Raw genomic sequence first — 14632 nt, forward strand, 5'->3', positions numbered from 1 at the left:
TAAATGTACAAAAATATCGGCCGATACCGATATGCGATCGCCAAAATATTGGTATCGGTAACGAAAAAACAATATCGGTTGATCACTACCACAAACCTCTGAACTTTCCGGTTGAGGCAAGAGGCTACAGGTCCACCTCGGGAGTCCCCTACTGGAGACACAACTGACTGGACACCTCCAGATGAAGTGACCATTCTCCTTGGTGCAACGCCTGTCGACGGAGATAGTCCACCTTCCAATTTTCCACCCCTGGAATATGTACAGCAGCGAGGGCTGGAACAAACCGCTCTGCCTACCTTAGAATGCTGGCCATTTCCCGAGCCGCCAGAACACTTCTCCTGCCCCCTTGGTGATTGATATAGGCCATGGCATTGTCCGATTGAATCTGTTCCCGGACAACCCTGGAGACAACCTGTCGAATGATCCAGGCAAGGCCTGATCGCTCGGAGCTCCAGTACATTGATCAGTAGATCAAGAGTAGTCCTCCAATAGTCCGGACCCCTTGAGCAAAATCCATGCCGAGGACGCCTCCCCACCCGGAGAAGCTGGCTTCCATGGTGACAACTGTCCAGTACAGGGGAAGAAAGGATTTTACCTGAAGTGGTGCCAGAGAATGAAGCCAAAAATCCGGGGACTCCCTTGTTCTCCGGCTCAACATGATCAGATTGTCCAGAGACTGAGGATCCTTGTTCCACTTCAGAATCTCCTTTTGCAGAGATCTCATGTGGAACTGTGCAAATGGAACCGCCCCGAAAAAAGACACCATCATGTCCAGCACCCGCATGCAAGTCTGAAGAGATGACCGTCTGCTGGACAACAGAAGCTGAATCACCTTCTGCAACTTCTGAAGTTTTGCCAGAGGGAGAAACACTCTGGCCGAGGCTGAGTCCAGAGTCAGTCCCAAATATTCCAGGCTTGGGAACAGGACCAAAGCGGACTTCTGAAGATTCAGAATTAAACCAAACCCCCTCAGCGTCTGCAGAGTGATCTCCAAGTTGGCCAACAGAGCAGTCAAAGACTCTGGTCGCAAAAGCAGATTCCAGGTACCCCAGTATCGCGATCCCCGCTGATGCAGTAATGCTAGAACCGGGACCAACACTTTTGTGAAGACCCAGGGAGCAAAGGGGAGACCAAAAGGTTACGCCACAAATTGATAATGCTCCTTGCCCACGGTAGGACAAGGATTTAAACCCTTGTCCTGGGATCCTGAGGAACTAAAAGGCCACTTGTGAGCAGAAAAGGAGGGTCCCAGTCTGCGACGGGACTCCTTACCCCTGGAAGCCTGAGGAAGAAGAGTACTCTTTCCCCCTGTGAGGCCTTTGATGTTGTCATCCAAGGAAGCTCCAGAGAGGCAATATCCTGTGAATGGAAGATCGGACAGGGCTTTCTTAGAAGCCTGGTCCACGGACCAGCATTTTAGCCAGATAATGCGCCGTAGGACCACCGCAAAGACAGAGAGTCTGGAAAGCAAGGGAGCGGCATCCAAAGAGGCGTCACAGACCAACTGTAGCCCTTGGACTAGTTGACCCGCCAGCTCCACAAACTAAGGAGGGAACTGTTTCACATCCAGGTCCTGGCGTAAAACTTTTGCTCATTCAGTCATAGCTTTTGACACCAGGGTGATGGTAAACACTGGCCTAAGTGCTGACCCAGCCACAGTGAACATATGGTGGATCAAGGCCTCCGACCTCCTATCAGCCGGATCAGAGAAGACCAGAGACTCTTCTATCGGTATTACCATGGCCTTAAAAACCTGGAAACTGGAGAGTCCACTACAGAAGGTACCATCCATTTTTTAAGGAGGGACTCCTAAGGGTACCGCATTGCAAAACGCTTCGGGATTGCAAAGGTGCGTTTTGGGGACCCCCACTGTTTTGAGACAATATCGTCAAAGAAGGCTGGAAGGGGGAACACCCTTGCCATTTTAGAGGAGGTGAAACATGTTTCAGTGACTCCATGAATGGGGATGGAATCTGCACCACAAGTGTAAAAACACACTGTAAGGGACACCCCACCGCGCTGTCCACACCACAAGGCCCAGCACAGCACTGGAAAAGGTGTGACACTATAATGAGTGTCCCCCATATACCTGTGATGTGTTTCCAAGATTGATGTGCACTTGAACGGGTGTACAGTAAATACTATGCACCCTGGTGCATATACTTGGGTGTGTTATGGTGAATAGGTGATGATAAATGGATAATGTGATACCAACATAAACCAACAAAGTGCACAAGTAATTCAAAGAAAAAGTGTCCAATATTTCAATGGTTGCCACCTCAGTGTATAGTCCATATACATATAAAAGTGCATAAAGTCCCAATCGTCCCCTCACAGGCTAAAGTAAAATCCACTCTGTGGGTTCCTCTAGATCCGTGGGGTGCAGATGGGTTCCACCACCTTTGTGGGGATTAGCCCCTTACCATAGAGAAAAGAGGTTAAGGACGGATAATCAGCCCATTAGTGTCTTGGGAATTCAGGGAGGTCACCGTGAAATAATCAGATAGTAAGTGTGGCCTCTTACCGGATCGCTCAAACCAAAAGGCGACTGTCTCACTGATATTTCGGTGTCTCAACCCAATCCCGGTCCACTCTTGTTCTGGGTGTTACTCTCCGCACATGTGAGGGCTTCCACGTGTATCTCACAGAAACAGAATCAGACCATAGCGCAGTACCTTTGACAATTTATTAAAACAAAAGTATCCAGTGCACTTACAGTTAGATGTTAACTAATGGACACAGGAAACCGATACCGATATTGGAGAGGCCGTGGCCGCCTGCAGTGCGGTCCTCGGCAACTTGCAATGACGATGCGGCGCTCCTCTGTGACGCGTTTCCACTAAACAGTCGTCTACGGAAATAGGAGTAAGCCAGCACCGCCATCATCCGCCCTTAAATATCCTGATGTACACAGAACTTCCGGTGTCTGCAATGTATGTCTTTCCCAGTGCACACAGGAAGTGACCTCACACCCGGGTCTGCCTAGGAGACTTCCTGTCTCTGAAGGGGATAAACATCTGGGTCAAAGGCCGGGGATGTCAGTCTTCCCCAGTGCACACAGGAAGTGACTTCACACTCGGGTCTGCCTAGGAGACTTCCTGTCTTTGAAGAAGGTAAACATCCGGGTTAAAGGCCGGGGATGTCACCCTTCTCCTGAGCCTATCAACAGCTGAATTGTAGGCTGAATAGGACTTGCAGCGACCGGAAGCTGGGTCTTAAGGAACTGAATGTATACATAAAAAAGGTAATCTAAAGTACGATATTCCATTCCGCTGTTTTGCAATACAGCGGTGGAACATACTCTGCTGATTAAGTAACATACACCAATTAAAATCATGAAACAATAAAACAATATAACAATATAAAAATATAAAAATTGCCTTGTATTATATCTTAAGCTTAATAGGCAATAGGTAAAAGCTCTAAAAAAATATGAAAGCCAATTGGGACCACTTCATCCGACTAATCGAATGGAATGTCCCAATGTAAGGTGCGGAAGATGTTATGAGCGACTATTCTAATGGATCTGGTACGTGTTCAGCTATTGTTGATAAATGCATTAATATCCAGATCTACATTATGTCCTAAGGGGCGGGAGCTCTTTAGCTGATATATCCAGAAGGTTTCCCTTCTGGATATGGTCCTCTTCAAATTGCTTCCTCGCCAGTGGGGGGTGTATTTTTCTATTACTATCACCTCCAAATCTTGATGGTTTTTGTGGTGATGTGTGGCACAATGTTTAGATAAGCTATGACCTGGGAAGCCTTTCCGGATGTTTGCCAGATGTTCACAGACACGGATATTGGCTGTTCTAATGGTCCTGCCTACATACTGTTTCTTACAACTGCATGTCACGAGGTATATGACCCCTTTGGTGTGGCAGGTAATAAAATCTTTTATGGGGAAACTTTCTCCAGTGACGGTTGACACGAAGGAATTACATAGTTACATAGTTACATAGTAGGTGAGGTTGAATAAAGACAATAGTCCATCCAGTTCAACCTGTGTAGGCATGTGTGGCTGTAATCATCTCCCATACCCCTGAATGTTCTGATCCTTGAGATGTAAGTCTAAGAGTCTTTTGAAAGCCACCATACTACCCGCAGAAACCACCTCTTGTGGTAGAGAATTCCACAATCTTGTTGCCCTAACAGTAAAGAACCCCCCGCGTTGCCTGAGGTTAAAACGCTTCTCCTCTAATCGCATTGTATGCCCTCGAGTCCTCATGCAATCCCTTCGAATGAACAGCTTTTTTTCTAAGCTGGGATCCCCATTAAGATATTTATAAATTGCTATCATGTCCCCCCTCAGACGTCTCTTCTCCAGGGAGAATAAATCGAGCGATTGTAGACGCTCTTCATAGTCAAGGTCCTCCAATCCCCTAATTAGTTTAGTTGCCCTTCTCTGGACTCTCTCCAGCTCCAACACATCCCTCCTGAGGACTGGCGACCAGAACTGGACGGAATACTCCAGATGCGGTCGGACCAGAGTTTTATAAAGTGGAAGGATTATAGTCTTATCTCTGGAATGCATCCCTTTCTTTATGCATGCTAATATTCTGTTGGCTTTGGAAGCTGCCGCTTGACATTGCATGCTGTTTCCTAATCTATCATCAACCAATACTCCCAGATCCTTCTCCATTTTTGATTCCCCCAAGGGCTCCCCTCCTAATGTGTATTGTGATTTTATGTTTTTAGTCCCCAAGTGCAAAACCTTACACTTCTCCACGTTAAACCTCATTTGCCATGTCGTTGCCCACTCTGTTATTTTGTCCAGGTCATTCTGCAGGATATCTGCTTCATGTTGTGAAGTTATTGCCCTGCCCAATTTTGTGTCATCTGCAAAAACTGATATCGAACTACTGATCCCGACCTCAATGTTGTTTATGAATAAATTGAACAAGGTTGGTCCCAGGACTGAGCCTTGGGGGACCCCGCTTACCACCTCAGACCAGTCTGAGTATGCGCTGTTTATTACTACCCTTTGGACCCGCCTTTTTAGCCAGTTCCGTATCCAAGAGCAAACCCTGCTATCGATACCTGCAGACCTTATTTTATAAATTAAGCGCTTGTGGGGAACTGTATCAAACGCCTTAGCGAAATCCAAGTACACCAAGAACCACCAGAATTGGTTCTCTTGGTTTTGGCACTTCTACATAGATTGCAGTTCCTGCAGGGAAAATATCCCTTCAGGTTGGGGAAAAACTTAGGAATCTGAGGTGGTTCTACAGGTGTCCGGGCTATTGTTTCTTTCAGGTTTTTAGCTCTTCTGAAGATCATCTGTGGTCCTGTCGGAAGGACTGGGCCCAGGATCTTGTCCTGCCTTAGTATGTTCCTGCCTCCGTACTCCAGGAATAGGTGAACCTAATACCCCAACTGTTACGGTTAAGGTTTACCATAAATTGATGTAAACTCTCCTCATTACCTCTCCAGATGAAGATGGCATCATCTATGTAATGCCGCCAGAATAGCAATTCCTGTATCCTGTCAGAGAAGATGTTCCTATCCTCCCAAAGTGCCATAAACAGATTGGCGAGGCTGGGGGCAAATTTAGCCCCCATCGCCACACCTTTCTTTTGAAGGAAGAACTTCCCAAAATAGAAGTAGTTGTGTTCCATGCCGAATGTTAATAATTCAAGAATGAATTGCCTCTGCTGGAGTGAAATCTCATGGGCCTGGTCTAGGAACACACTGACCGCCTCATACCCCAGGTCATGAGGAATGACCGTGTATAAGGACGTGACGTCCGCGGTGACTAATAGAACATCACCATCCACTTCCAAGTTGGTTATCTCCTGTATACACTGGGAGGTGTCCTTCAAGTAGGCCGGGGTATCTCTGACCAAAGGTTGCAGGAAAAAGTCCACATATTTGCCTATTCTGGATGTTACTGAGTCTATTCCGCTCACTATAGGCCTCCCTGGCGGTTTAATCGAATTCTTGTGGACTTTCGGGAGGTAATAAATGGTTGGTATGCGTGTTCGGCATGGAACACAACTACTTCTATTTTGGGAACAACTTCTTCCTTCAAAAGAAAGGCGTGGCGATGGGGGCTAAATTTGCCCCCAGCCTCGCCAATCTGTTTATGGCACTTTGGGAGGATAGGAACATCTTCTCTGACAGGATACAGGAATTGCTATTCTGGCGGCGTTACATAGATGATGCCATCTTCATCTGGAGAGGTAATGAGGAGAGTTTACATCAATTTATGGTAAACCTTAACCGTAACAGTTGGGGTATTAGGTTCACCTATTCCTGGAGTACGGAGGCAGTACACTATCTTGATCTGGTCATCTTAAGAAGAGGGAATAGATTTGTAACAAGTGCTTACCACAAGCCCACTGATAAAAACGGGTTTATCTCCCTTGATAGCTGCCATCATCCAGCATGGCTAAAGTCCATCCCCAGAGGGCAATTCAGGCGGATACGAAGGAATTGCACGGAACGCTCCGACTACTGTACACAAGCGGGGATCTTGAAACAGCGCTTTATAGAGAAGGTATACGATCGGAAAACCCTAGAGAGTGAGATGAAGGATTTGGAAGATTGCAAACAAGAAGAACTGGTTATTCAACGTAGCGAAGAAGTAGTCAAGAAAAGTTTCGACATCGCCTTCGTTACACAGTTCTCGAGCAACTATAGGTGGATGAACCATGTTTTTCGTAAACATTGGAACATACTAAGGCAGAACAAGATCCTGGGCCCAGTCCTTCCGACAGGACCACAGATGATCTTCAGAAGAGCTAAAAACCTGAAAGAAACAATAGCCCGGACACCTGTAGAACCACCTCCGATTCCTAAGTTTTTCCCCAACCTGAAGGGATATTTTCCCTGCAGGAACTGCAATCTATGTAGAAGTGCCAAAACCAAGAGAACCAATTCCTTCGTGTCAACCGTCACTGGAGAAAGTTTCCCCATAAAAGATTTTATTACCTGCCACACCAAAGGGGTCATATACCTCGTGAAATGCAGTTGTAAGAAACAGTATGTAGGCAGGACCATTAGAACAGCCAATATCCGTGTCTGTGAACATCTGGCAAACATCCGGAAAGGCTTCCCAGGTCATAGCTTATCTAAACATTGTGCCACACATCACCACAAAAACCATCAAGATTTGGAGGCGATAGTAAGAGAAAAATACACCCCCCACTGGCGAGGAAGCAATTTGAAGAGGACCATATCCAGAAGGGAAACCTTCTGGATATATCAGCTAAAGAGCTCCCGCCCCTTAGGACATAATGTAGATCTGGATATTAATGCATTTATCAACAATAGCTGAACACGTACCAGATCCATTAGAATAGTCGCTCATAACATCTTCCCCACCTTACATTGGGACATTCTATTCGATTAGTCGGATGAATTGGTCCCAATTGGCTTTCATATTTTTTTAGAGCTTTTACCCATTGCCTATTAAACATAAGATATAATACAAGGCAATTTTTATATTGTTATATTGTTTTATTGTTTCATGATTTTAATTGGTGTATGTTAATTAGCAGAGTATGTTCCACTGCTGTATTGCAAAACAGCGGAATGGAATATCGTACTTTAGATTACCTTTTTTATGTATACATTCAGTTCCTTAAGACCCAGCTTCCGGTCGCTGCAAGTCCTATTCAGCCTACAATTCAGCTGTTGATAGGCTCAGGAGAAGGGTGACATCCCCGGCCTTTAACCCGGATGTTAACCTTCTTCAAAGACAGGAAGTCTCCTAGGCAGACCCGAGTGTGAAGTCACTTCCTGTGTGCACTGGGGAAGACTGACATCCCCGGCCTTTGACCCGGATGTTTATCCCCTTCAGAGACAGGAAGTCTCCTAGGCAGACCCGGGTGTGAGGTCACTTCCTGTGTGCACTGGGAAAGACATACATTGCAGACACCGGAAGTTCGGTGTACATCAGGATATTTAAGGGCGGATGATGGCGGTGCTGGCTTACTCCTATTTCCGTAGACGACTGTTTAGTGGAAACGCGTCACAGAGGAGCGCCGCATCGTCATTGCAAGTTGCCGAGGACCGCACTGCAGGCGGCCACGGCCTCTCCAATATCGGTATCGGTTTCCTGTGTCCATTAGTTAACATCTAACTGTAAGTGCACTGGATACTTTTGTTTTAATAAATTGTCAAAGGTACTGCGCTATGGTCTGATTCTGTTTCTGTGAGATACACGTGGAAGCCCTCACCTGTGCGGAGAGTAACACCCAGAACAAGAGTGGACCGGGATTGGGTTGAGACACCGAAATATCAGTGAGACAGTCGCCTTTTGGTTTGAGCGATCCGGTAAGAGGCCACACTTACTATCTGATTATTTCACGGTGACCTCCCTGAATTCCCAAGACACTAATGGGCTGATTATCCGTCCTTAACCTCTTTTCTCTATGGTAAGGGGCTAATCCCCACAAAGGTGGTGGAACCCATCTGCACCCCACGGATCTAGAGGAACCCACAGAGTGGATTTTACTTTAGCCTGTGAGGGGACGATTGGGACTTTATGCACTTTTATATGTATATGGACTATACACTGAGGTGGCAACCATTGAAATATTGGACACTTTTTCTTTGAATTACTTGTGCACTTTGTTGGTTTATGTTGGTATCACATTATCCATTTATCATCACCTATTCACCATAACACACCCAAGTATATGCACCAGGGTGCATAGTATTTACTGTACACCCGTTCAAGTGCACATCAATCTTGGAAACACATCACAGGTATATGGGGGACACTCATTATAGTGTCACACCTTTTCCTGATTTGTGACACCAGTGAATTTTAGCGCACCTGATTTCTTTTCTACACAATTTTATCACCATTTGGTTCGAAGGTTGCAGCTATTCACACTACTGATCCTGCGCACTTATTTAATTTTATACCCAGCACAGCACTACCGCTGTATAGCAGCAAGAGGGAGCCCCAGGCACTCACCACCACCGGACAGCTAACAGTAAGGTTCTGCACAGCAATCAGTAAAAGGCATGTCAGGCTATTAGCACTAGAGGCTGAGGACTTCTCACCGCCAAATCGCCGCCCATCTGAGCTCCAAAAACATGGCCGCCGCTATTTTCAATGGGAAACTATAGGAAAATGGCCACCGACGCTACACAAACATGGCCACTGATCTGTGGCAAACCAGGCTACAAGAGAATGGCGGCACGCCACACAGCTCCCGGGGGTCCCACGGCCGGAAAAAATGGTCTCAATAGGGAGGGGTGCCTCGACAGGCGCCCCCACCAGGCCCATCCCCCTCAAGGAGAGATAATTTTGGGTGCCGGTGTGCTATCCCCTCCCCCCTTCCACCCCAATTCACCTGGGGGAGGGGAGACGCGTTCGGAAGGAGGGGAACCCAGGGGTCCAACCATCCTTGGGAGGGCCCACTTTCGCCCCAGAACCTGCCAGGGGTAGAGGGGGGAAAGCTACTTACCACACCCGGAACAGGGTGGGCACTGCTCCATCGTAATGTGGGTGCTGTCAGCCAGGAGGAATAGCTGCAACTCAGGCCGAAGACATTTCTTGTGCGCCCTCGCAAGACGTTTAACTCGCATGTCACGGCCGACCTAGCGCAGAGTATCGGTCTGCATGCGCTCGTTGGCTGGACTGGGGGGACCCTAAGGATCTATATTATTAAGTTTGTCGGTCAGTCCACCGCGTGATTGTAGCTCACAGGAACAATATAATAAAAGAAGGGAAAAATTCCACGTAAAAAGATAAAACTAGGACCAGAGATCCCAGCAAGGAAATAGGTCCTTACTCCTGAATAGGCAGAAAAAAACTGAATACCTATAGCAGGAAGTGGGAGCATACCCTCAGTGACTGCCCCAGAGGAGTGCTCAAGCTTTTCTCTGCTTATTGTCCTTCTCCTGTAGGGGGCAGCATAATCCTACGGTCATGAAGATAAAGAGCTGTGTCCGTCAATGAACAAAAGAGTAATAAGCTCAACTTTATTTAAAAAAAGAATAACACGCACTTAATGTTTTACATTTGCTTATTTGCACTAGTTTATGTGTGATTTAAGTGTCAGCACATACACATTCGTTTTTTCATCCTTGCAACTATTTAACTAGTTGGTTGATGCTTTTGAAATTTAAAAGGGACATACAAACAGCCAAGGAAGACCTAGCCAGCAAGCTGCCAAACAGTGCCCTAACAAACCAAAACTTTTCTTTCAAAATTATTTAACCAACGCAGGTTGCATATGTAATCAATGTAGGTTCACCACACCCTCAGATATAAAAACATCACCGAAGCAGACATCCATGCAAACCTTTTGAACAAGTGATAATTAAAGCACAAGCTGCTAGCAGTTATAGGTTTATTTGTAAGTCACTTCAGGCTTTATAGAATGGAAAATATGATGTGGTTTTAATGGAAATACAATTCTCTATATTTAGCACTTGCCAGGCTAATGATGAATGTGTTCTTAGATCAGAAGTGCCTAAAGTGTGAATGAACAAAAAGGTAATCTCACCTAAGCAAAAGCAGAGTGTGGCTGTGAGCACTTTATGCTCTGCTGCTACTGAAGAATATTGCCAGAAGAAAACAATTGTGTGGGTTTCTCCATTCTCCTAGGACAGTAGGAAAAACTGGGAACTGCTAGGATTGGTAGGAGTTATGCTGGGTTGTCCCAAAAGGTCTGATGCCAGTGTCCAATGTACTGAAGGTAGCTGATATCCATGTCTCAAAATATCCTTCATACCCTAATAAATTTTTAGGGGATGTAATTTGCTTTCCTGAATACAGCATTTGCATGTTTGGAACCTCAAATAAGATTTTTTTTCCTCAAATAATTTAGAATGTGCATCAGAAAATCCTGTAATTTATATATAGCTTCAAAAACTTATCATAAACTTGGAGCCTGTAAAATTAGTGAACTGCTTACCAAATAAAAGCGTTGTGATACCAGACTTCCTTCTCTGACTCTGTCTTCTCATGATCTGCCCAGACAAAATGGATTAAAAAAATGTTTAACATGCTTCTTTTATTATAGGAGAAACAGAAACTCTTCAGCAAACACTGTTGCTGCTCGAGATTTGACATGGCGATTGTCTGCCAAGTTTAAATTGCTCAAAGCTTTTCATGGGGACTTATCCTGGGCAACAGGCTAAAAGATACTGCTTGATGTGACAGCAGGGAAAAAACTTTTAGTTGCGAATGAGACAGCTAGCATTGCTGTTTTAGGTATGTAAAAGGTATGATTATATATGTTATTCGTTATGAATATATGAATTAAAAGTATAACTTCATGTATGAATGCCTTAGCAAGGATCTACAAATAAAGAATTGACTCAATATAAATTTATATCATCAAAAGAGATTCTGAATATCAGGTTGATGCAAAAATACACAGAAGACCATGCCTTATAACTAATCATTACACCGAATACTTACTTTGGAAAGGTTGGTGACAGCAGCAGTGGAGTTGAGCAGTTGGCCCTGGTCTGCAATGAGATAAGCTAGATGTTTGCGTCGTTGGGCTTCAATCATGACTTCTGTAAGTGTCCCTGCAATCATCATGGCCTCTCGTAGCAACACATCTGGCTCTTCTATTTGGGATGGAATGTCTGATAGAGTGTTAAAGATGGAGGCAGAGTTTTCAGATTGGATGAGCTCTTCTTCCTGCAAGCAGTGAGAGATCTATTCATACTACAGTACATTCTGTAGCTGTGTTTAAAGCTGATGCCTTTATAAGAAAAGAGGGGTTTGGGAGAGAAAGGCACAGACCACAGTACACATATTGTCAGAAGTTCTAACCCTTCCCCTAGAGCAGTGGTCCTCAACCCTGGTCCTCGAGGCCCACTAACAGGCCAGGTTTGCAAGATAACTCAATTACATCACAGGTGATCTCATTTGCTGCTCAGTGATTGCAGTATTGTAGTCTGCATCTCCCCAAGGTAATACTTAAAATCTGGCCTGTTAGTGGGCCCAGAGGACCGGAGTTGAGGACCACTGCCCTAGAGTACTAAAATGTGTTTTGTTTGTGTTCTAATGTAGAGATTTTCCCTCAATTCCTATTCTGACAGGAAAAAAGGGTAAATAACCCTAGCAGGCACAGAGATGGCAATAAAAACGTGACAGACTTTAAGGGTCCATTCACACTAGCGCGACTTGTCAAGCGACTTGGTCGCCTGACAAGTCGCGGTCGGTCGCTCGCCATAGAGTAGTACAGGACCCGTTCTAATAGGAGCGACAAAAGTCGCTCTGACTTAGAAAAAGGGTCCTGTACTACTTTGGGGCGACCTGGAGGCGACTTGCATTGACTTCAATTATATGAAGTCCGTGCAAGTCGCGCGGAGGTCGCGGTGCACAGGTCGCCCCAGCAAGTCGTGTCGCCCCTGTCTGAATGGGCTCTAACACTTTTTCATGCTCTATTCCAAAAACAAAATATTTTGGCTAGATTTAGCCTTCAACTTTCACAGTAGCAAGTGATTAACAGCTTCCGGGCCGCCCCACGTACATATGCTGCGGCAGGGCGGCCCCTCAGCGCGAAATAACATACCTAAAAATTCCATAAATCTATCCCATAATTTGTAGATGCTGTAACTTTTGCACAAACCACTCAATTTACACTCTTTGTGATTTTTTTTTTTTAACCAAAAACATGTAGCAGAATACATATTGGCCTAAACTGATGAAGACATTAGATTTTATCCACTTTTTTATTGGATATGTTTAATAGCAGAATGTAAAAAAAATGGATATTTGACTTACCGTAAAATCCTTTTCTCTTAGGTTTATTGACGGACGCAGGGTAATACCACCCCCTAAAGGAGTAGGACATTAGGCAGAAAGAAATTCTGGCTACAACTATGGGCAGTTCCTGGGGGTATACCCTCTCTCTTCCTGCATAGGATGTCAGTTTTGTATCAAAGCAGTGTCAGAGAAAAGCACACCAACCCACTCAAAAAATTAGAGGGGCGAGTACTGCATCCGTCAATGAACCGAAGAGAAAAGGATTTTACGGTAAGTCAAAAATCCAGTTTCCTCTATCGTTCATTGACGGACGCAGTCCTCTGATGCATATCAGTAGGGACGTCCCAAACAGTACCAAAATGAGGGGTGGAAACAGCAGAAGAAAAAACAGTCCCCAAGGCCAACATGGCCAATCAGGCAACACAGGACTCATTAGAAAAACCAGATGAGGTCCACCTGAAAACAAACAGAAGAACACCCTCAAGGAAGGCCAAGGGGCCCCCTAAACCGCGGCCTGCAAAAACTTGCGGCCAAAGGAGGCAGTGGCAGATGCCATCACATCCACCTTATAAAATTTGGTAAAGGTGTGAACAGACGACCAAGTCACCGCCTTGCACACCTGAAGCGCAGACGCCTGATGGTGAAAGGCCCAGGAAGCACTAAGCGCCCGAGCAGAGTGCGCCTTGACAAGGAAAGGTGGAAGCTGACCCTTGATGGAATAAGCCTGCACCTCTGTCTGTCTGAGCCATCTGGAAATAGTCGCAGCAGACGAAGGCAGCCCTTTCTTCGGGCCATCCGTGAGCACAAAGAGCGAGTCAGACTTGCGAAAAGACTCCAAATAGACGCGAAATACGCCCTGATCGCCTGAACAACATCCAGGGTATGCAGAGCAAATTCCTTAGGATGTTTAGAGCACAAGGAAGGTAACACAATGTCTTAATTCAGGTGAGAACTGGAAACCACCTTCGGCAGGAAAGATGGATCCGGCCGAAGTACCACCTTGTCCTTGTGAACCACCAGATAGGGAGAATGACAGGACAGCACCGCCAGTTCCCACACCCTGCGCGCAGAAGTGATAGCCACCAAGAAGGCCACCTTCTGAGACAAGGTAAGCAGGGGGAACCTCCCGAATATTCTCAAAGGGAGGCCTCTGGAGAACCAACAGCACCATATTAAGATCCCATGGCGGTAGCGGAGGTAGCACGGGAGGTACCAAGTGTCGCACCCCCTGGAGGAACTACGCACCAGGGAATGGGCGGCCAATGGCCTCTAGAAGAAAATAGCCTAGGCTGAGACCTGACCCTTGATAGTACTCAAGGCCAACTTTTGATCAACGAAAGCCAAGATCCGAGTCACCGAATAGGAGCGAGGGTGGGTCCCAAGGGACTCGCACCACGCAATGTACGACTTCCACGTACGATGATAAATCTTCCTGGAAGTCGCCTTCCTCGCTTTTAGCAGAGTGGGAATCACTGAAGATAAACCCCTGTCCTTCAGCACCTGGCTTTCAACAGCCAAGCTGTCAAAGCCAGCGACTGCAAAGCAGGATGGAAGATTGGCCCCTGAGAGAGCAGATCCTCCCTGAGAGGAAGTTTCCACAGGGCGTCTGTGACAAGCCTGACCGGGTCGGCGTACCAAGCGTGACAAGGCCTGTCCTGAGCCGCAAGAATGACCGGAATCCCTTCCGCCTCTATCCTGCGAAGTCGTCTTGGCAGCAACTTGAGAGGAGGAAAGGCATACATCAGCCAGTACTTGCCCAAGGGGGCCACTAGCGCGTCTGCGGCATCTGCCAAAGGGTCCCGGGAGTGGGGCACAAACCTTTGTACCTTCCTGGTAATTCGAGATGCCAACAGATCCACGTCCGGAGTGCCCCAGCGAAGGCACAACTGGTGAAACACCTCCGGATGCAGGGACCACTCCCCTGCATCCAAGGCCTGGCAAC

The 14632-nt window shown here is 46.3% G+C and overlaps 1 protein-coding gene across 2 annotated transcripts in view; it reads right to left on the reverse strand.

The window, feature by feature from the left end:
* Window positions 1-14632, reverse strand: part of SGSM3 (small G protein signaling modulator 3) — a 335727-nt gene that overhangs the window by 236874 nt on the left and 84221 nt on the right. For both annotated transcript variants that reach the window (XM_082265578.1, XM_082265577.1), the window contains exons 9-10: window positions 11389-11616; window positions 10880-10934 (exon numbers count right to left, since the gene is read on the reverse strand). In XM_082265578.1, the coding sequence (XP_082121704.1) occupies window positions 10880-10934; window positions 11389-11616 (283 nt within the window). The remainder of the gene's footprint in view (window positions 1-10879; window positions 10935-11388; window positions 11617-14632) is intronic.

This window comes from Pelophylax lessonae, assembly GCF_965119305.1.
Source record: "Pelophylax lessonae genome assembly, chromosome: 8".
In the NCBI taxonomy this organism is placed as follows: domain Eukaryota; kingdom Metazoa; phylum Chordata; class Amphibia; order Anura; family Ranidae; genus Pelophylax; species Pelophylax lessonae.